Below are 21,808 nucleotides of genomic sequence, written 5' to 3' on the forward strand. Positions count from 1 at the left end.
CTTGGTCCTTCGGAGGCTCTCAGCTTAGATAGTTGCTAAGTTTGTCCATATCTTACGGCCGAGCAGGAGGCAGGCGATGTCCTGGTAAATAGTCGTTAGGCACCGAAACCTACATATCTACTAGTAATCTAGCAATCTAGCCCAACTACCTGGAAGGACCGATAGGGCACCACAATTGAAACGGTTTGAAACGCGTCGAAGTCCTACCGCATTACTGGAATTCGTAAAGGGGGAAGTCTGAGAGGCCCGGCAGGGACCAGTTCGAGTATCACGACACCATCGGGCATGACGAAACAAAACGAAATCGTTGTACTACCTGAAGTTTAGAAGAGTTCCGGGTTCTCCGTCATACACGAATTATTTGTTGGTAGCAGATGTATACATGACCCATCCAGTTCAATGGCAACATGCCTGCTCATCCTATACCAAAATCGGACCCTAGACTCCAGTAGTGAGGAGTGAGGCGTTGATCGAAGCCCGGGAATGCGGTTAATCTTGACTATGAAATGTTCTCTACATAATTTCCAAGTATCTGCTTGTTCTTAGCCCCCTATAATCAATATACACCATCTGTAAGTGCGCTGAACACCGCAAAATGCACCTTTCGTTTTAGACTTTGTACCTCCTTGGCAACTTCTCCAGGTTCCGGGGTGATCCCGACTTGTCTTCACCCCGCCTAACGATAGCCCAACGAAGTACATTAGTTGTGAAAACCCAAAATACTTAATGTATGTTTAACCTTTAGGCTTGACCATGCATTAGTTTTTGACCCAGATCCTCAGGCTCGGTTCCGGTCCAAAATATAGAACATTCCAGCTGATTTTCCGTTATAGGTTTCATTTTCTAGTCCAGAGACATACCTGGAGATTTCTGAAAGTCCTACATAGTGGCAAATCACGTATTACTTTACTTTAGGTCCTTTGCGATAACTACGTTAAAACCCAGCAGCACCAATATACATACTTCTCCTGGTACACTGAGTTACTTTATAACATATATTCATACTCTGGCTTAGTTCCAATAACTCACTCATTTCAACCGTACTCAAGCAGCCATTTAAATAAATATCAAGCCATTAAGTAGTCAAGTCCTCATGAATATCACAATAAATGTTTGTATACAAAACCAAAGAAACTATCATATGATAGCCAGGCGCCATACAGTCTCGCTGAGGTACCAGAGTTAATATTCAATATACTTATTCTAAAAAAGTTGGTTCTGACTTTACGTGGTTTGCCGAAGAATAGGATGTACGTATCACAAATGACCCCGGACTTTTCTCCGCTGGCGTTTATGTGGATTGTGAATGTTTTCATCCTCTATCTATTGTGATACAGTGTCTTACATGTTAGAAACTTAACCGAATTAGGGGACGACCGCTTAAAACCATTGTAGATCATTTGTGGCTGGCATTTATACTTCATTGAAACAGATACGAGGTACTACGCACTTCGAGAACGGGATCATCAAAGTTATTATCAGAGATCATAATACTTAGGATAAACACCTAAAGGCCCCTTGAACAGTTGACTTGGATAGTTTGACTGCTTTACATGAAATAACGTCACGTTGGGTAAGACTACACATGTCCATACATACCTAGATATCTACCTAGGTACCTAAGGTAGGTATAACCACCGATGAGAGTCAGAAATGACATAGCAGAAAGATTCTCGATATGTTCATATCTCTTAGCTGTTACTCATGTTTTACTATCTCATAGCTGGCCCAAATCTCATAGAAGATTGTTAATAGCACGCCCTCTTAGTATAATAGCACAGACATGGATTCACAGTAGCCTGCGTTTTCTGAGCCAGATAAGAGAACTCCTGAAGTCTTGGCTAAAAGGCAGATCGACATGAATGTATAGATACACACCTAACTTAATATAAGTTGATATGGGAAATATGTTCAGTGGCATCCAAATTTCTCAGCTGTTAAGGGGCAAGGGCGTAGATTACGTAATCCAACCAAGTAAGTAGTAGTCCACGTAGAAGACTTCATAGCTTAGAAAGAGAGATGGGGATTGATGGGCTCTGTTAAATTAGGTGTCTATAAGATTGAACTATCTCTCTCGATTTAAAGTACGTTAGGTATTGTCTTATCATCAAACTAGTAACTCGTTATTTTGACTAGTTAGGGGAGGCATAAGAGTTTATAAGTGTTTAGAGCAAGGAACCTTTTTTGTTAAAGGTATCTATAATAATCTAGCAAAAGCCAACTTATCCATTGCCGAAATTAAAGTTAACAATACCCCATCGTGAATCATAACAAATAACGATGGCCCCCTTAGAAGATAGAAATAGAGATACGAAAAATAATCCGTTATCAATCCCAAAGACTGCTAGTTGAGTGTATATCTTACTTAGTAGTTCTTTGAATTTACCTCATAGTCATGATTCACTAGTATAGATGCTCAATAAGCCCTTTAAACTAAATCAGATACTGCTTAGGTACCTAGGTAGCTATTGCAGTTAGTTGTCCGAAGAGAAAACTTTTCTTTGCTCCATGAAAGTATAGCCTTAAGCTTTTATTATATACCAATTTAACATGCAGCTAAAAGTTACTCTCCTAGTTACCTAATTAATTATTACTATTACTACACCGATACGTTTCTCTTGCCGATACAGTGACCTTGACACTGCGCTTGCGCTGTAGCCCCCTTCTTGGCGAGCCTCAAGGCTATCTGCCACAAGCTTGCTACGGCTGTTCAATACCACTTACAAACCATGACAATCGTGTAGTCATTTTATGAACTTTGACTATTCCCGGTTGAGTAAATAATGGAAGATTGCTTAAGGTAAGCCCCCTATTTTGAAATTTAGGCTAGTGAGTTCCTTGGGACATGAATATAAATATTGTTTCTAATAGAAAATGAAGTGCTATGATGGTAGAATAGAATAGGGACGTACTATTGAGTAATAGACACTTACTGCTGACCCACCTATGTAGGTATGTATTAGATGCTTAGGAGGTAGACAACTAAGGCACTCAGGACAACCCCTGTTTTAAAAGATTTAAGAATATTTCGTGAAAGTCCTTGGACATTATGAGGATTAAACATGTTCTGGTATACATTTGATCTTATCAAGTTGCCAATAATAAGTACAATCAGATCAATGTTTAATTGTTGCCAAGTAATTACCTGGTTGATATTGGTAGAAGCATCGTGCCTAATAAAACCGTAGTCATTTACACATCATACCGCTACTTTTACGAATTTGTGAGTAATTATGGTTAGCATAGGTAGCTAAGGTACTAGAACTTTGAGTGCCATATGCAAGATATATTACAGATTAAAATGCTGCCCGAATCTTGCCCTCGCCCATCTCCTTCTTCATGAGTGGGCCGGTGCTACTGCCGCTTTGAAAGATCCGGTAGTAGTCTCCGCAAAGAAACCTGTCAAGGGTTTCGTGTTTAAGGAAGCAGAAGGGGTACAGCTGAGCGATAATGGCATCGATATTTTGCCTGGAGAGAAGTATGTTATTGACGAGAAGGATATCAAGGTTTTCCTTAATCTTTCTTATTTCCGAAAATCTATGGTGGATATATATCGGTGCGTTCTCAGGATTCCTTAAGATGGTCTAAAAGGCCCGTATCTCTAAACTACGGATCGAAAAAGTACGGGGGCTTTCCAAGCATCTTCTTTTCCATTCTTTCCGGCTTTTCCCAGTACCAAGCCGGCGAGGATGGTGTGATTTTACGTAGGTTGTCTTTTGCTGCTTTCCATGCGTCTTCGTCGACCGGAAGTTCTTCTCTTTTCGCCATTTGTTGCTGAAAATCGATGTACCGATCGTTGACCTCTGGCCAGTTTCTGGCAGACTGAACATCGGAATATCTATAATCTTCGGGTAATTTTCGCTCGTAGCGGTCCCGGAAGATATGATAATACGCCATAGCCTCGTAGGGCTCCCAACGCCACTTGTTGTCCGCTGTACAGGTAATTGGCAAAGGACAGCGGGAGGGGTCTGCAGTTGGGGAGAGTAAAAAGTCTACCAAATTCTCGAACTGGGTTTCTGTAGGAGGGAATATAGTGTAAGGACTGTTTCTCCTATCACTGTGCAAATACATCCCATCGCACTAGAGCACATTGCAGGTCAGAGAATGCCTCTGAGAGAAAGACTTGGCTTACTCACCTCCTCATCGGTCTCGCCGCGGTCAAATAATACCACGCCACCAAAAATGCGTGTTTCTGCCCAATATCCGACAACATCCGACACGGAGTTTGGGTACTGATCGTAGTCCCGATAGCAGTGGTTAAAGAATGGCGTGAGGGGTGGCACTTTCTTCAATTCCCAGGACATATCGGCCGGGATATCCTGTATCATGGCTGAGAGAGTACTCTGAGTGTTTGTGAGAGCCCTCATCAAGATTGTAGAGAAACACTGCGATTTGATGACTAGCAATTGCCAGAAGTTCCAATAATCGCAACTTGAAAGCAATCGAGCCTGATGTAGTGTTCTGATATGCTTGTATGGTCTGCTGTTGTTTAGCTACAGTGCTTCGAAACAAAGACAGCTACTTGCCTTTGACGGGAATTGTAAGGATAGTATCTCAAAGTCAGCACGGAATCTTCTTATCCTCTCTATAGTACCTTCGGAAAGCTGTGGTTGGCTTAGTATTGGAAGCCCTTCTAAATTCCATCTATGTGCCTCGGAGTAGACTTTTTGGGTAGGAAGGCCATCGATGATTAGTGCATATGTAAACTCAGCGACATCAGTTGCGAGCAGGTTCTCTAATGCTTGCCGGAAAGATTGTAAATGTTCTGGAGCCAGGTTCTCGAGGGATGCCATGGTGGTTCGGCGTCGTTGAAGATGAGCCTGCAGGTTTCGATGCGGGGTACGTTCTCCAGCAAAGTGAGAAAGGATTATCTAACTGGTGAACCGCAATGTATTAGGCTAGCAAGGGGTAATATATACAATATTATTTCCAGTTCACTCCGAACAGTTTGAAATTCCTTGTTCCTCCACCCGCGGGCTTAGAATCGGCATTCTCTAGGTAAATCCTCGAATGACCCTTGATGTCAATACAGAGGTACTTATATTCAAAGTCGTCGTGATTGGCATATTTTATCAGATGCATATTTACCACACCATTATTTAGCGGTCCTTCGACCTATGCGACGTCAGACTCGTTAAAGCTCATAGCTGACGAAACGAAGTAGACTTACATAAAAGTGCATGATTAGATGCTGGTTACCTTGTGCATCCGTATCAAACGTCGACCTATTATCATTAGCAAGGCAACAGACAAGTCTACTTAGGAAGCGTCATACGCGATTGGACGGGCACGGCGCCATTTATTCATAATCTCTTCGCCGTGTGCTACGATCTTGTTACTTTCGCCAAGCAGCCGTACACACTGTGGATCTTTCTTGATTCGGTCGACAGCTCGGCTGAAGTAGGCAGTTTTACTATTAGGGGAAAATACGTCTGTATAGAGGAAATAGCCAACACCTCCCTAATGAATAATGCTTTAGCATATTGATAAGTGATGCGATAGACGGGAGCTATACCGTCAAAACCAAACCAACTACGACAAGGCCGAAGTTGAAGGTTTGCTGCGTGGCACGCGACGCCTTCTCACCAACGGAGAGCTCGCTCCAAGGCACGAACCCATTGTCGTTGAATGGCGTCACAGCCCTCCTCTTCGAAGCAGATGAACTGGTTCCTTGGCTATGGTGAGTAGCGTAGGTGCGACAGGCAATAGAGGGTTGTAATCGTGGGATAATAACGGGAGAACCGAATGAACGGAGTGGGAGTTTCATTACGGCGATATTAAGTCCATCAGTGCTTGTGCTGTCGAAGGGGCTGCTTCTTGTAATGGTTTAAAGCTTTGCGACAGAGGAAGAAAAGCAATGAATGAATGGAGCTTCAAGATGGAAGTTAGTTGAAGCTTCTGCAAATGCGATGTAATGTGGGGAAGGCAGGGAAGACAGGGAAGGCTAGGTATACCGGTACCTCCGGACCCACCCTACTACCGTTGAACAGAGGAAATTCAGGGCTATGTATTCTAATTCTAGACTAGCCTAATTCTAGACTAGCTCCATTTTGTTTAATAGCATGTGGGTCCATTGGTCCATTGGCCCATTGGCCCATTCTTTTGAAGTTGGTATTTGGCGAAATCTGGCCGAACTCCTGATTTCAACGTTCAACGTTCAACGTCGGCTTCTCGACTTTCAAATAACATCGAACACCGACATCTTTCCCCTACGCCCCCCAACACCTCTATATCCTATACTGTGCATCCTGCCCGAACGGGGCTTAATCAGCAAGATGAGTGCGCTTGCAACTAAGCAGCAATCGCAGAAGATCTTCGAGAAGTTGAAGACCAAGTCAGCAAATAGGGTGCGTGATAATCCACTTATCGTCGCGATGAATACGTGTTTTCAATTACTAACGCGCACCCAAAGATATGCTTTGATTGCGGTCAGAATAACCCTACTTGGACCTCGGTCCCCTTTGGCATTTACTTATGTCTCGACTGTTCCTCGAACCACCGAAATCTCGGTGTCCATATCTCCTTTGTTCGCTCCACCAACCTTGATCGTACGTCGCTTTCACCAGTTTAGCCTCGAGCCCCGCTTCCTATGATTACACAGCGCTAATAACCTATACAGAGTGGCAATGGGATCAGTTACGTATTATGAAAGTTGGCGGTAACGAGTCCGCCACCAAGTACTTCCGCGCAAATGGCGGTAGCGCCGTACTCGCTAGCAAAGACCCAAAGACCAAGTACCAGTCTAGTGTCGCGACCAAGTACAAAGATGAGCTTAAGAAGCGAGCCGCGCGAGACGCGCTCGAGTACCCGGAAGAGGTCGTCGTCATTGACGTAGCTGGAGAAGGCACCGAGGGGAGTGCAACTCCTTCTAGTGAACCAAATGACGACTTCTTTTCGTCATGGGACAAGCCGTCCATCAAGAGGCCTACGCCACCTATCTCGCGAACTAATACGCCGCCCGTTGTCGGCCGTACTGCTTCCCCATTTCTCAACGCTGGTGCCAACGGCAAGGAGATTTCCAGGTCTTCGTCCCCTCTATCCAAGTCTGACTCCGCATCCGAAGCCAAACCTGCTGCCAGTCGAGTCACTACCTCTGCTGCGCTTCGCAAAACAAACCCCTCAGCGCCTCGCAAAGCTAACGTGCTGGGCGCAAAGAAGACCACTACCAAGCTTGGAGCAAAGAAGGTTACAGGAGATATCATCGACTTCGACGAGGCCGAGAAGAAGGCTAAGGAGGAGGCCGAGCGCATTGCGAAATTGGGCTACGATCCGGAAGCCGAAGAGGCAGAGTCGAAGCAGACCGCTACATCTAAGACCGAAGCTTCTAATGTCATCTCGCCCACACCAGTGACTCCTCGTGGATACGGGTCTGGTCACTCTCGCGAGAAGTCAGCAGCCGAGGTTGAGAGGTTAGGCATGGGCCTAGGAAGATTAGGCTTTGGACAGGTTGGAGGTGGCAAAGCCGCCGCCAGCGCCGCACCCAAGAAAAATGCCGGCGGATTCGGCTCAGTTGGACCGGTTAAAGCAACCACCGAAGGTATGTTCTATTATTTTCACAATTGTGCCCACTATTTAACAATATGTACTAAATCGTATATCAGATGACGACGAGCGCTACGCCCGTAACAAATTTGGTAACCAAAAGGGAATTTCCTCAGACGAATTCTTCGGGAAGGGTTCTTTCGATCCCAACGCCCAGGCCGAGGCAAAAACGCGTCTGCAAGGCTTCGAAGGTGCTACGGCTATTTCCTCCAACGCGTACTTTGGTCGACCCGAGGATGAAGATCCCGCGGATGACTACGGCGACCTCGAAACGGCCGCCAAGGATTTCGTCCGCAAATTTGGTATCACCGCTGGCGACGATCTAGATAACCTTACAAGCGCGCTAGGCGAAGGCGCTACCAGACTCCAGGGTGCTATCCGTAACTACTTGAACAGTTAAGCGATCTACCTAGGTAAGTAAATGCCAGTAGTTAGAAAAAGTAGTGGGAACTTCACATATCACAAGCGGGGAAAGAAAAAGCTGGGCTCGACCTCTACACTATCGACGGGGTTGGCGGGTCTTAGGAGGCATGGTGGTGTCGCTATCAAGCTGACGCTGAGACCTGTGGGAGATGGTCGATCGGATGGTAAAAGGGCTGTTATGAATACAAACGGCTTTGCCAGCCCACGACTTGGACGTTATAGAGCAATTGGCACGGTACGCATAGTAATGAAACTTGATTATCTACCTAACCTAGATTCTTAAGAGTCAAAATTTATAAATAAGCGACCTAATAAATGTTTTGTCTGGTTGTCTGATAACTCGGCTATCGACTTCTAACACGACTATGCTAAAGGTTCAAATGCTTAGGTTAGAATCTTGTATACTCATTTCTAGTCTAATCAACCTGGTAGTATAAGAATTCGTCGCCACTCTAGACAGGTAAAAAGTCGTAACCAGAAAAAAAAAACATTATCCCCATTACCAGATCCCCAACGTGATTAATTGATTGACATGATGATCTATACCAAGCCGCACCCGCTCTCGTTTTTTATTACCCTCGCGTCTCCGCAAGATAAATATCATATCCTTGAATTCATCTAGCCTACCCACCCATCTATACATCCATACTCTTTCTTTTCCTCCCCTTCGGGTTTTTTTCTCGGTATTTCGTCACGCTAATCAACTAGTAAAAGCCAGCCTGTCTTTAAATTCTTCGAACCTGTCGTCGACACGGACTCCGTTCCACGTTTCGCCGCCTTCTTTCCCGTCTTGGATCTTGCCTAGCGTTGGTGTGCCAACTTGCTCGATGGCAAAGCTAGCCGCGACGCTGCCCCATGCGGCTGCCTCTTCGAGGCTCTTCCCCCTTGCCAAGGCGACGGCTAGGGCGCCGAGGAAAGTATTGCCACCGCCGGTGGGGTCAACGACACGGTCGGGCGAGCCAGCGTGGTACGCGGGGAGCCAACGCTCGACACCTGGGTCGACTTCAATCTCCTCGCGGGAGACCATGCCCTCAGGGTCCTGCAGGAGCCCCGCGAAGAGCGCCTCCATATCCGTGTCCGGCTGTAAGCCACCATGTAATAAGGCGGATGGCTTCTTGCGTTTCGGCTGCTTGCCGGGTACTTTGCGCTTTCGCCCACCATTCCGCGCTAGGTAACAGCCCTTCTCGCCGGCGCGGACCACGATGGCGAAGGACTGCAGCGGCATAGAACCTAATAGCTGCTCACAGGCCCGCTCGATGGCTTTCGTGCTGATCTCACCCGTGTCCGGGTCTAACCCTGAGTCGCCCATGAAGCCGGCCAGCTCGGAATGGTTTGGGCTAATAATGTCGATAAGAGGGAGAGTATTAGTACAGTTCAGCAGCTCATCCGGCGTACACAGATCCGGTACGGGCTCCCAGATGAAGATGGGCCTAGGTAATGGGCCACCGTCTGCGCTGGTCAGACCACTCCGCCTAGCGCGGATCTCGGACACCAGCTCACGGCACCGGGTCGGCGAGCAGATGAGGTGAAAGGAGCGGGATGCGAGTAGAGTTGGGGTTAGATCCTCGGCGGTCAGACGCTTTTTGGGGGTCATATAGCGAAAAGCACGGTTCTGGTGCTCGTCATAGCCATTCCATCCGCGGGTAGTAAGACGCTCTGGCGTAGGTCTAATCAGCACGGAGGTCTCCCAGGTGGATATGAGATCTTCTAGCGCTTCCGGGAAGTCGGAACCTTTGTCGATGATCCAACCTACGGAGTTTGAGAGCGGTGGCGGTGAGAACAACCGGGCCCCTAGGGCGGAGTAGGTGCCGGCGCCGCCGAGGATATCTCTCACCGGGGGTTGCGGCGGCTGGTATTCAATTTCATCTTGAGGTTTAATTACGTTAGTTAGTTAGTTAGTTAGAGGATATTAGTTTTAAAGTATAGGTAGCGATACTGATCAAATATCAATATGGCATATTCTCGAGAATCCGAATAGTAACATGTGCCAAGTTGTAAGTTTAGTAACCTAACCTAGTATCATAGCTCTCCGTTAATCGATCCCACTTGGACCAAATGCAGTCAACCGATCCGACCCTCAGGTGCCACCAAAGCTTTGGTATTCACGATCACGGGTCGATGGGTGATGGGTGATGGGTGATGACGAGCGGATCCAATGAGAAACGGGTACCTGATCTCGAGGGACGAACTAAGGAGGGGGGGTGTACTATACCTATAATAAACATTCCTAAAGTGACGAAGTCTATCTCTTGAGAAGGCGTCTCGCCATCCTCAGTTTTGAGCACATTTTGATCATCCATAGCTTATCGTTCTGTCTCTCTTTCTCGAGTCTTAAGTTGATATTCTAATTCTTCTCGGATGACTGTTAGATGTCATGTCATGTCATGTACGATACGATATCATACGGTCGGTGTAGATTTTGGAGTGCATGAACCCATGAACCTCAACCCTAGACCGCCCTCTTAAATGTGGCAGTGAGCAACAGTTAGAAGGTTCGCGCCTCAACGTCCAAGGGAATATTTGATAGGCAGAAAATAATCGACCAGGCTGAGCTTCTGCATGCAGCCTCACTTTTTGACGGTTGTTTTTAATATGAAAGTTGTTGGCTTTTTAGGTGGGATGTAAGTTACAACATTCAAGTTGCAATGTGAGGTAGGTAAGGTACCTGCTAATAGATTATGTAGGTTAAGGTAGGTTAGGTACCTAGGTTAGGTACACCTAAGCAGTGTCCATATGCTCCAAGTACTTCGGTACACGTTTTTGTGTTTAGGACTAATGCCTGCAGGTAAATACATCTATAACCAATCAAGATTGCAGTAGCATAGACCCACCTATACTATTTAGGATAAGAAACCAATCGCGTTTGGTATTGTATGTACCTAGGTAGGTACCTAAGGGAAGGTGAAAAAAGGGTACGTATCCCTGTTGGTAAAGCTTCAACCCACCTGAGCAGCTTCTTGGCGGTTGTCTGAATTTCGAAATTCCTACTCTATCGTTAGCCTCGTCGTCATCTCGATTATTTCTCCTGCCTTTCATCTACGTACCTAGGCATCAGCATTTTACAAGCACATAAATCTCTGCTCATAGTCGCTAGTCCGACTTAAGCGTTATTCGTTTCTGTATCAAATTAAATCGCTTCTTTGTGTCGCGAGTTCAACGTTGTCTCCCTCTTCCCCCCCTGATCGAAGCTTCGAAACGTCGAAACGTCGAAACGTCGTAACATCGTTGAGTCCTAACTTTGGAAATTCTTAAGCTGCAACTATCGTTATCACCTAGGCGCAACTGCCAATATGGCGCAGAACCATATACATAATTTAGTTACTCTAATCAAGAGGTAGGCTTTTTCTACGCTACCTCATTATGAGAAGCGTTATGCATCCTCGGCATCTTATTGGCTCTTATACCTATCCCGTCCGCAGCTGAGGTCAACTGATATTCTAACTTCTAAACTTAGACTAGAAGCTGCTACTACTCGTCTAGAGGATATTGCTTCGTCGACAATAGAGCTACCTCAAGCTGTCCCCGCCCTCACGGCTACCGTCGCAACTCCGTCTAACACATCGAGCCCTACGCCACAGCAGGCTATCTCCGCGCCGGCCTCTTCTGCACCCGTGCAAGTGCCTCAAGAACCTTTACCCGAGTCTATTGAAGAATTCGATGCTTTCATCGATCGGTCGGTTGATAAATATGTTAAGGCCAGCAACAAATTAGGCGGCTTGGTTGCCGAACAGGCTTCTAAGGTGTTGGAGGGGTTCAAGCAGCAGCGCCGGTTCCTGCTGATATCTACTAAGGCTAAGAAGCCTGACATAACGGGATCGGAGATGGTTGTCTACCAAGAACTACTCAAGCCAATCAACGAGGCGCTCATGGCTGTCGGCAGCATTAAAGAGTCCAACCGCGGCTCTGCCGTTTTCTCCCAGCTAAGCGCTGTCTCAGAGGGCATCATGGTACTAGCTTGGGTTACAGTCGAAAACAGGCCGTTCAAGCATGTTGAAGAGTCTTTGGGATCGGCGCAATTCTTTGGAAACCGAGTGATAAAGGAACATAAGGAGAAGTAAGAGAGTGGCTACATCTAAGCATTAAAGCTAGTGCTAACCCAAGTTTTAGGGATGCCGACCAGGTTGAATGGATCCAGTCCTTCTATCAAGTATTCCGTGATCTTGCCGACTACGTCAAGCAATACTTCCCCAACGGTATCCCCTGGAACCCGTCCGGACAGCCCGCATCCGAGATCGCGAAGTCACTAGAGTCCGCTCCGGTTGTTGGCGTCGTAGCTCCGCCCCCCCCTCCTCCCCCAGTCGCAGGTGGTGCCCCGCCGCCGCCACCCCCGGGTCCGCCGCCTGTTCTTCAGATCAAGGATCAAGCCGCGACCTCCAAGCCAGAAGGGATGGGCGCAGTGTTTAGTGAATTAAATAAGGGTGAGAGCGTGACCAAAGGCCTAAGGAAGGTTGACAGGTCAGAAATGACACATAAGAACCCGGCGCTAAGAGCAAGCTCGACCGTCTCGGATTCCTCTGCCAGGGGCAAGAGTCCCGCGCCCGGGAAGAAGCCGAAGCCCGAGAGCATGCGCCTCAAGAAGCCTCCCAAGAAGGAGCTTGATGGCAACAAATGGTTAATCGTATGCGTCTCCATTTACCCCTTTTCCTAGGCTCGTTGGCTCCTAAGTATTACAGAAACTAACAGCCACCAGGAAAACTTTGATAAGCACCCTGAGCCGATCGAGATCGAGGCCGAAATGTCGCACTCGATCCTAATCAGCCGATGTAACCAGACGACCATCATCATAAAGGGAAAAGCAAACGCGGTTACAGTCGAGAACACACAGCGACTTAGCATCGTGATTGACTCTCTCGTATCCACCGTCGACGTAGTCAAATCCTCCAACTTCGCGCTCCAGGTCCTCGGCACCCTACCCACTGTCCTGCTCGACCAGCTCGACGGCGCTCAGATTTACCTCAGCAAGGAGAGTTCTTCCACCCGCGTCTTCTCCTCCAAGTCCTCCGGCATCAACATCAACATCGTCGCCGGCCCTGATGACGATTACAAGGAGATTCCCCTCCCTGGCCAGATCTGCTCGTATTACGACGAGGCGAAGGGCGACATGGTTAATGAGATCGTCGACCACGCTGGCTAAAGGGTTATAGCGGTTTGTATTATGTGTATATACCTATATACATACACACTTAGGTCGTGGGCGACTGTGGGCGACTGTGGACGTTGGATTGAACTGTGCAGCTCGTTTATATGTAAGGCCAGATACGTTCGAAAGCACGTTCTACCCGGGGGTTGAGAGCGCGGTTGAAGAAAGTAGTGTAAAGCCAGGATATACCCGGGCGTACTCGCGACCTCTGGGTGCCTACGGTGTCTATTGTATCGCCTAGATAGCATGTCGTATTTAAAGCATTCACAACTAGAAATATCCTCACATCACATCTTTAAACGAAATCAAAATAGGTCATGTGATTATGACTGGTCTTCTTAAATTCTTGATTTATTCCATATGGCTGTATGTAGCCACTATAGCTGGCCAGGTAGCTTCTAGGTACATATAGAATATATCCACTAACACCGGTCCGATGCTCTAGAAACCTAGCGAAACCAAAAATGTTGGGGAGAAGCGCTCAATGCGCTAACATGCCATGCGACGGTATATACCCAATATAAGGGTGTAAAGATACATATACCTTCTATTCCTCTCGCTAACAACATACATAAAAGCGCATGCAGAAAAGGACCTATTCCTTACAGCTTAGCCTTGGGCGGCTCGATGGTAGGGAAAAGCAAGTCGCGGAGGTCGTTAGCGGCCTCGTTGATATAGTAGCTCATCTTATCGCTACCAAGGCCCTTAGACACGATGTTGAAGTTGAGGCTATCAAGAGTACATTAGCATTTTGTCTGTTGAATATATAGGCAACCAGAAGAAGAAGAAGAAGAAAACTCACCTGTTCTCATTGATCATATACGCAATTCCGAACCCAGCATCAATGACCTGGCTCCAGCCGTATCCATTGAAGAACTCGGAACTGAGTTGGCTGGTAGACAAGAACCAGGAGCTGCTGTAGCCGTAAGCCGGGTCCTTGTAAATAGCAGGGAGATCCTCGCCAGGCTCAAGCAGCCTCTTAAGACCGAAAAGGTGGCGATCGACGCCCTTGCCGTCGGACGCAGCGCCGATGTACTCAATATGCGCAGCGACGGCCTTGCGGAACAGGTCGGCGCGGTCCTTCTCAGAAACCTCCGGGTCGGCCATAGCGTTGCAGAAAGCGACGCTCTCGTCTGAGACCGTGCGACATGTCTCTGTGCGCCCCTGCTGGAAACGTCGGGTCGCGGCAGACTCGTACGTTGGCCGGTTCTTGCCGTACATCTTGTGGTACGCCAGCTGGATCACCATCTGCACGTATGCGTCGGGCGAGCACTTGAATTTCTTGATCAAACCCTTGCCGTAGGCCTGGTAGGCCTGGACCGCGAGCTCGTGCTTCCCGATAACCTCGTTGAAGTCTCGGATTGCGCGGCCAATCTCCGCTTGCACATCCTTAGTGACTTCGAAGCTGACCGGAGTTGGCTCGGGCAGGTTAGATCGCACTGACGGGTTGCTGAAGTCGAGCTTGTTACCAAAGATGACGTCGTTAACATAGTCATTTAGACGGTGTGTAGGTGTACCGTCCATCATGCTGTGCTCGCCCAGGAAACCGGATGTACCGTTGTCGTTCACGATGAACTGCAGGGGCTTGTCATACCATCGATTCTGGCCGTCACCGTGCCAGTACTGGTGTGCGCGCTCCTCGAGAGTAACTGGAGAGGCATCGTCTAAGCAAACAACGAAAGAGGCCGACTCAATGGCTTCGATGGCCTCCTTGTTCTTAGGCGAAGCGTCTAGCAACACCTTGCGCGCGTCCGTCCAAACATCCCTGTTCTCGGAAGTGAGGGCACCCACTGCGGGGGCGCCCTTTGCAAGGTCATAGATGCGGGCAAACTGCGATTCGAGCTCAGAGGTGTTGAGCTGATTTCCGTCTACTTCGTGAGCAACCTTAAAGAACTGGTTCTTTCGGATGACGATAATGTGCTTGTGGTCCTTGGGGTCGTATTTGACGGGGTGATCGGCGGGTCTAGCTGGTACACGGCTGGTGTTGAACATCCACTTGTAGCTGTCCATACAAATCGGCAGCTTCTTCATGTATTCAGGCTCAAGCGAGCCAGAGTCGACTTGCTTCTTGAATTCGAGCGCGGCGGTGGTCAGGGCGGCGGCGCGCTTTGCGGGGTTTCTCCGCCGTCGGTCATCTCGGTGAGAGTAGAAGTAGCTGACATAGGGAACAACAGGGTCTCGATAACTGAGGTACGCTACATCGTTCCACCACTCGTATATCCAGTTCTTGATATTGGGGTTTTCACGTCGCGCGATCAGTTTCTCCTGTAGCTTCTGTCCTACACCCCCAGGTTTTATGAATTCGTCGACAGCCTTCTTACTTGCGGCATATTCGGCGGGGCTTAACAAAGGATGTAAGCTCTTCACGTAGCGGGCTGCGGTCTCCTCGAGGGTCGGGACTGGTAATCGAGGAAGCGATTCTTGGAATCGAAGCATTGCGCCTTTTGACTTGTCCTCTACATACCCTATATTGTTTTATTAGCGATTATGAACAGTCCGGTTGCCTCTCTCTTGCGCTCGTATAACTAACCTGCGGGAAGGGAGCTGTTGCTCCGTCTCGCTGCCGGCGCCATCAATATACTCTTTATAGTCGATAAACGTTAGCTTTGCGCCATTACTCGATATTCAAGATGGGTATTCGGAGTGCGCACCTTGGGTGTAATAGATTGTCTTATTATGGGTATTCTCAGAGCGGTAGCCTGTGCCCGACTCTTTGCCAACGAACTCAACATTACCAAAGATGTTGTCTCTTAATACAGAGTAGAATGCGAAAGGAAAAAGGAAAAAGGAAAAAGGAAAGCAATGACCAACAAGCTCGTAAGCTATCTCGTGGGTACTGTGTAATCAAAAATCAAAGGAACCGCGGTATGATGCGGTATAGGTATGGGTATGGTGTCCTTGTAAGTGTGGAACCTAGGCTATTTTCCTTGAACGGGGCTCTGTCAATGGAGTGTTGTATAGGTAGGTAATTAAGGTAATTAAGGCAATTAAGTGAATTAAAGGCGGGCTGACGGGTTAAGGGCACTCTAAACTTTGTACTAGGTACCAGCGGTTAGCCGATAGACCGTAGCTTCTTCAACCGCGAACCTTAACAAAATGGCGTCGGCAGTATGTCCGGAAGGACGCAAGCTACAGCCGCATCTGGAAATTGGCTGTGCAAGTGGGTTGCTTCGGCTGCCAGATCCCCGATGCCGAGGTAAATGGATCTCTAATTCCCCAAACCCCAGACTTTTTTTTTAATGCTTTAACCGCGACTTGCGGGAATTTATCTTGTGGTTATGTGGCTTAGCCTCACAAGGTCAACACAAGGTCAATTGTCAAATGACCGAGCCACATCCTCTCCATTTCCATTTTCACATGCAAAGCGTATTTCGCGTTGGATCCAATCCCACATCTCATTACATCATCGCTGCTGCGTAACGCTTACTTACTGCTTCATATGATTTGGAAATATTCTAGAACAATGTGACCTAACCTAGATGATAGCAGTTGCGCGTTTGCTAGCCAATACTCGTTTGTTATGTTAACTTGGATCTATCACAGTGTTGAGTGCCAAGAGAAATAGATCCCCTCCCTTGGAAACCAACAGCAAAAAATCTAAGAATCAAAAATGGACAAGTTATGATTAGATGAAAAGGCTATTCAATAACATTACGGTATTCTAACCGCTTTATTATCCACATATATTCTGTTGGGCAATATAAGGAATGGAGATCCGGGCTTGACGTGCGGGAGGTTTGTTTACCTGCCTAGGTACATTACATACCTATGTAAACGGTAGTTAGTGAGTTAGTTCAATAGGTTAGGTAGTCTTCAAAAACATTCTACTTCAGAGCCGGTTTTAATCAATCCTCTATTTTTCCATGTATCGATGTCAATATTGCAATCTTCAAGAGACTACTAACCTAATCATTTAAGCTCTAACTATGTAATATATTAAAGACTTAGTAATGAAGATGACGAGATATCTTCAGGAACAAGTTTAGTATCCAAGCTAAACCTAAGACCTTTCTCCGCGTTGCTAGAGCATCTATGTCTCACCCGCGTTAGCTAGAGCTTCCGCTGCAACTCCAGGTCTTATTAGCATTCTCGCTCCCACTGCCGCGTCTTTGTATAGGCATTCCACCAAAACCGCGACCATGGCTATATCAACAATTTACTTCAAATACGGGCTTAAAGTCCTTCGGTTTGGTCTCCCAATCTCAGGCCAGGTCGTTTCTTACAATTCATTCTTTTCTCTGCAAACAAGCTTAGTCACTCTTTTACCATCAACTTCTCTTCTTACTTCGCTCTTTTCCGAGTCTTTAAGTCGCTCCTTTACTTTATTCGATATTTTGGACATTCATTTGGATTAGCATTTGGATTAGTCGCCGCAATGGCAACGGGATATTCACTCTCTACACATTATGCCGGCCAGGGGTTGCTTGATAGCTTCAGTTTCTTTACCGGGAACGATCCCAGCCATGGCTTTGTTGAGTATGTATCAGTGTTCAGCTATTATTAAATAACTATTATATATCTGACTGTCTTATAATAGTTACCAAAGTAAAGAGGACGCTTTAGCTAAGAACCTAGTTTCCGTTGAGACCGATTATAATAGCGTGAGACTCGGCGTTGATTCAAACAATACATATTCTACTAGCGATAAGGGGCGACCCAGCGTACGTCTAACGAGTGATGATGCGTTTACTCACGGTCTTTTTATTGCGGATATCTATCATATGCCAGCGTCGACATGCGGCACTTGGCCTTCCTGTTCGTTCTGATCATCCCAACTATTGTAGTTTGATCTGACATGTTCGTTAGTTTGGGCTTTCAATAACCAAGATAACGGAGCAGAATGGCCTTTGGGAGGTGAACTAGACATCATAGATGGCGCCAATACTGCCCAACGAAACTTATACTCTGCTCATACGTAAGTTGATTTGTCTATAAGCAACGAATCCCTGCTGAGTAGAGCAGAACTACAGGATGCAAATCTCCCAGTGCTGGTTTCACTGGGAAGCAAGGTCGAGCAAACTGCTCGCCAACCGTAAGTCAAGCGTGATGATTATTTTAGGACGTGGCTAATACGTGGAGCTTAGCTTGATAACATGGGCTGCAATACTGTATCCCCGCCATCCGATACTACTTCATATGGCGATTCCTTTAACGCTGAAGGCGGTGGTGTGTACGCTCTGGAGTGGGATTCTGAAGACCTGAAATTATGGCATTTCCCACGCTCTACGATCCCCGATGATATCTTGTACGCTCACGTCTTAGGACCTGACCCTTCTACCTGGGGACCACCCCACGCCGTTTTCGGCAGCCCTTCTTGCAGTCCTGATAAATACTTCTTCAACATGAGTCTAGTATTAAATATAGTAAGTTCATGTCTTTGATAGGGCTACAATGTACTTATACGAGGTTACAGAACTTCTGTGGCGATTATGCAGGCAAAATCTGGGGTAAAACCGACCAGTGCAACCGTCTCGCCCCTACGTGTGAGGAATTCGTTGCTGGGAATCCAGAGAATTTTCAAAGCGCGTAAGTGATCGTATAAATCTTTTTTTTAAAGGTATCGTTCGGGGGCTAATTTTAACGAAAGTTACTGGGATATCAATTTCATCGATGTATATCAAATGGGACCGTTGTCAGACATGACGATACCGCCCCTTTCCACCAACACCACATCCTTAAGTATTTCATCAACAGCTAGCGTAACAGAGGAACCAACCGGGGTTGTTCCAACTCATACCCGCACCATCACGTTATCCACAGCAAAACCTACCGAGACTGGCGGCGCCGAGATACATCCAAGGGACACTAACAGCCACACTCTTCTGGGGTGTTTCCAGTCCCACGAGAACTACGAGCCATTCTCGCAGGTTAAATCGGCGGCAGATATGGACACCAAATCATGCGTCTCTGCTTGTGCTGGACACAAGTATGCTGGTGTGCAGGGCGAGTAAGTACCTAACACATCAAGCAACCTGCTCGTCATCCGATATACTAACCCGCATCATAGTACGTGCTACTGCGCCGATACACTTGGGGAAGCAAGCGGCGTTGAGAATGAGAGATGCAATACGCCGTGTCCTGGAAACGGACACGAAATGTGCGGCGGGCTCTTGGACTCAGCTTCGACACAAGCATCGCCCAGCCACTCTCTCCTAACGAACTCCCCCGCATCAGCACCTAAACTTCACCACCGTACCGCTATGGACAACATCTTACTAACAGTCTACGGAAACCTATCCGACGACCCCGCGCCCCCGGCCGCACCCGCAATGGGCGGCAGCCACTATCACCCCTCAGTAAAGCCAGCGCATAACGCGGCGGTAACAACTGACGTAACTATAACATACACAACCGTATGTGCCTCGAACCCGGCAAAACTGGTAGAAGTAGAATACCACACGACGGTAACATACGCGCCATGCACCTGCACCAAGACCCAACCCGAGGCAGTCTACTCGACGACCAAGGCCCCTCCCCCAGCAGCAGCCCTCGCCGCCATACCCATGAGGATGTACAAGGCTACATGTCAAGCATGCGGTACGCACGGCGAGAGCACCGTGACGTTGACCGTGCCGGTAGCCGTGTACACATCTAAGGTCGTCGTTACCGCTACGGCCGTGCAGACTGTCATTCCTCTCGTCAGCAACGGAACCGGCCTCGCGAACGGGACGACTGCCGCCGTGGCGATGGCTACCGTCACTCCCCCGCCTCCACCTAGCCCTCGACCCAGCAGCGGTAACGTAAAACCCCTCGTAGCTGCTGCCTCCCCTCGCAGCAAGACTTTGAGCGCCGCGCAAATAGTTGGCTGGGGTGTGGCGGCGTGGGTTGGTCTATTTGGGATTATGCTTATCTTATGATGAAGTCTCCTTTCTATGTTCTCTTTCCTTATCTGATTTCATTTATTCGGGTCGGTCGGTTGTCTACGTTTCCTTTCCTTTCCTTTCCTTTCCTTGGTCTCTTTTGAATAACGTAGATGGTGTGGAGTTCATGGAATCGGGGGAAGTCTGGCATGATTCGGTTTACATCTAGAGGCTGCGGTCCGGCAGCATGATAACGATGACGAATTTCTGGGAGTAGGATTCGGGTTGAAAGATTTTATGCTATGTTCAATTACCGGCTAGCCCGTGTAAATATCCAAAGAACACCTTTTATTAAACCATCAAATATGATATCCTCTTCGTCCTCTATTTCGGTATTCAAAAATGTCGCTTTCGACTTTTCAACCTATATCTAAACAGGCACAGTATTCCGTTATTAAGCCAATAACTAACCTAGTGATCTACCCTAGACTCGGTTATGGCGGCATCAAGCCTTTGTGGTATAAACCCGCTTGCCAACTTAGGATAGGGGTTTAATTACCACTTCTGTGCTATTCCTTGCCGATAGGTCTTCGCGCAGCTTTACTATGATCTCAAATTGTGATCGTTATAGGGGCCTTTTTAGTCAATTTCCCCGAAGTCCCATTCTGCATGCCAGCATTGATCAGGATGCTCCGGTTTGCGATTCCGCCGAGGAATAGCCAGTGCCATAAAATGCTGGTGACGCCGTAATACAGCACCCTGTATACATCCAGCCAGGCCCGGTAGTCAAGTATGTTGTAAAATAATCCTGGCTTCGGACGAGACATGGCTCTCTCGTACTGCTTTTGACACTCATCCCAGAACACGTGCTGCAACCCCCGACCACAGTGGACATGGCCAAACATGTGCACTTTGGGCTTCTTCCTCCATATCTCTCGAAGCAGGTGAGGACAACCAAGAGATAGATCCAGATGGTGTTTCTAAAGCGATATATTTAGATACAGTTGCTGTAACTCACAAGGGTGCTCACTTACTGGTGGAGTATGCGTTACAAGAATATCTGTATCTATGGGTACGACATCTTCCCACGGATTCTGGTACGATGTGTATTGGAATCTGTAACAGCGACTATGTTTAGGATTCATGTTCAAACGTCATTAAATGGAGTTGGCTTATACATACGCATTATCAGGCCCACCGCACTGAGGGATGTCAGGGGCACCATAGATATTCAATTTCCGTCCATCCTGAAAGTCAAGGGTGACAGATCTATGCTCAAGATAATGTATCGTTTTCATATCAACAGAATTGCCGTGGAGCTTGTCTTCCTCCGTCCTAGAGCTAATATCGAACCAACTATCGTGGTTACCACAGATAACAATCTTGTGTGGGTGCGGTAAAGAGGCCAGCCAGTCGATCTGTTTTTGAATAGAGGCGGCTTTACCGTCATTCACCAGGTCGCCACAGTGGATTAATAGGTCGCCATTAGGAACGTTTTGAACGATAGACTCATGGGTATCCGATAAGCATACAATCTTAATGGGATGCTTTCCCCGTGGTGGTCTAGTTCCGTTACTGCGTAGCCATAAGATTATGTGGTATATATAGAATATGAGCCCCTGAAGAGGCGCCTCCAGTAGCCAATCTAGTATCGTCGGACTCTCCCAGATAATGGGACGGCGTAGGCCCAGTCGAACAAGCAGTCCCATGGCGATGATATTTCTGTTTGCTGCCCTATTTGCTGCCCTACGACTTAGAGAGCGGGCCTAATAGGTAGTCGTTAAGCTCACTAAGAATATTTTAGGTAGTTGATGGGAGATATAAATGTGTAAGAGTAGCATCGCCTTTTATCAGGCAGACAAGAAGCAACATAGCTATATCCCGGTTCTGAGGTTTAATATAA

The 21,808-nt window shown here is 47.3% G+C and overlaps 8 protein-coding genes across 8 annotated transcripts; 3 read left to right on the top strand and 5 right to left on the bottom strand.

Moving 5' to 3' along the window:
• Positions 1-3,148: 3,148 nt before the first annotated feature.
• Positions 3,149-5,230, bottom strand: F4813DRAFT_397277 (uncharacterized protein). The gene is made up of 4 exons (XM_049247929.1): positions 4,534-5,230; positions 4,137-4,479; positions 3,611-4,080; positions 3,149-3,537 (listed from the first exon to the last, which is right to left on the bottom strand). Exons 1-4 carry the CDS (start codon positions 4,791-4,793, stop codon positions 3,297-3,299), a joined length of 1,314 nt encoding a protein of 437 aa, XP_049098663.1. The 5' UTR covers positions 4,794-5,230; the 3' UTR covers positions 3,149-3,296.
• On the bottom strand, positions 4,859-6,046 carry F4813DRAFT_362891 (mitochondrial import inner membrane translocase subunit TIM21). The gene is made up of 4 exons (XM_049243662.1): positions 5,516-6,046; positions 5,276-5,460; positions 5,171-5,225; positions 4,859-5,115 (listed from the first exon to the last, which is right to left on the bottom strand). The coding sequence occupies exons 1-4, from the start codon at positions 5,765-5,767 to the stop codon at positions 4,924-4,926; spliced, it is 684 nt and encodes a 227-aa protein (XP_049098664.1). The 5' UTR covers positions 5,768-6,046; the 3' UTR covers positions 4,859-4,923.
• A 229-nt stretch (positions 6,047-6,275) lies between these two features.
• On the top strand, positions 6,276-7,942 carry F4813DRAFT_390407 (GTPase-activating protein ZNF289; the record flags this gene model as incomplete). The annotated part of the gene is made up of 4 exons (XM_049247016.1): positions 6,276-6,347; positions 6,413-6,548; positions 6,620-7,537; positions 7,602-7,942. 4 exons carry the CDS (start codon positions 6,276-6,278, stop codon positions 7,940-7,942), a joined length of 1,467 nt encoding a protein of 488 aa, XP_049098665.1.
• A 514-nt stretch (positions 7,943-8,456) lies between these two features.
• Positions 8,457-10,545, bottom strand: F4813DRAFT_121645 (Ribokinase-like protein). Its single transcript, XM_049238604.1, has 3 exons — positions 10,371-10,545; positions 10,178-10,315; positions 8,457-9,831 (listed from the first exon to the last, which is right to left on the bottom strand). Exons 2-3 carry the CDS (start codon positions 10,263-10,265, stop codon positions 8,666-8,668), a joined length of 1,254 nt encoding a protein of 417 aa, XP_049098666.1. The 5' UTR covers positions 10,266-10,315; positions 10,371-10,545; the 3' UTR covers positions 8,457-8,665.
• A 203-nt stretch (positions 10,546-10,748) lies between these two features.
• Positions 10,749-13,419, top strand: F4813DRAFT_362900 (adenylate cyclase associated N terminal-domain-containing protein). The gene is made up of 4 exons (XM_049243663.1): positions 10,749-11,299; positions 11,420-12,019; positions 12,073-12,583; positions 12,656-13,419. Exons 1-4 carry the CDS (start codon positions 11,256-11,258, stop codon positions 13,097-13,099), a joined length of 1,599 nt encoding a protein of 532 aa, XP_049098667.1. The 5' UTR covers positions 10,749-11,255; the 3' UTR covers positions 13,100-13,419.
• Positions 13,420-15,899, bottom strand: F4813DRAFT_362902 (acyltransferase ChoActase/COT/CPT). Its single transcript, XM_049243664.1, has 4 exons — positions 15,757-15,899; positions 15,636-15,687; positions 13,908-15,570; positions 13,420-13,834 (listed from the first exon to the last, which is right to left on the bottom strand). The coding sequence occupies exons 1-4, from the start codon at positions 15,835-15,837 to the stop codon at positions 13,708-13,710; spliced, it is 1,923 nt and encodes a 640-aa protein (XP_049098668.1). The 5' UTR covers positions 15,838-15,899; the 3' UTR covers positions 13,420-13,707.
• Positions 15,900-16,972: 1,073 nt separating this feature from the next.
• On the top strand, positions 16,973-20,239 carry F4813DRAFT_121809 (glycoside hydrolase family 16 protein). Its single transcript, XM_049238605.1, has 8 exons — positions 16,973-17,581; positions 17,643-17,860; positions 17,912-18,020; positions 18,068-18,137; positions 18,190-18,468; positions 18,519-18,631; positions 18,693-19,052; positions 19,113-20,239. The coding sequence occupies exons 1-8, from the start codon at positions 17,481-17,483 to the stop codon at positions 19,960-19,962; spliced, it is 2,100 nt and encodes a 699-aa protein (XP_049098669.1). The 5' UTR covers positions 16,973-17,480; the 3' UTR covers positions 19,963-20,239.
• On the bottom strand, positions 20,240-21,706 carry F4813DRAFT_121813 (Metallo-dependent phosphatase). The gene is made up of 3 exons (XM_049238606.1): positions 21,088-21,706; positions 20,940-21,021; positions 20,240-20,885 (listed from the first exon to the last, which is right to left on the bottom strand). Exons 1-3 carry the CDS (start codon positions 21,612-21,614, stop codon positions 20,517-20,519), a joined length of 978 nt encoding a protein of 325 aa, XP_049098670.1. The 5' UTR covers positions 21,615-21,706; the 3' UTR covers positions 20,240-20,516.
• Between the last annotated feature and the right edge of the window lie 102 nt (positions 21,707-21,808).

Source organism: Daldinia decipiens (genome assembly GCF_022478715.1).
Source record: "Daldinia decipiens strain CBS 113046 unplaced genomic scaffold F4813scaffold_21, whole genome shotgun sequence".
NCBI lineage: Eukaryota > Fungi > Ascomycota > Sordariomycetes > Xylariales > Hypoxylaceae > Daldinia > Daldinia decipiens.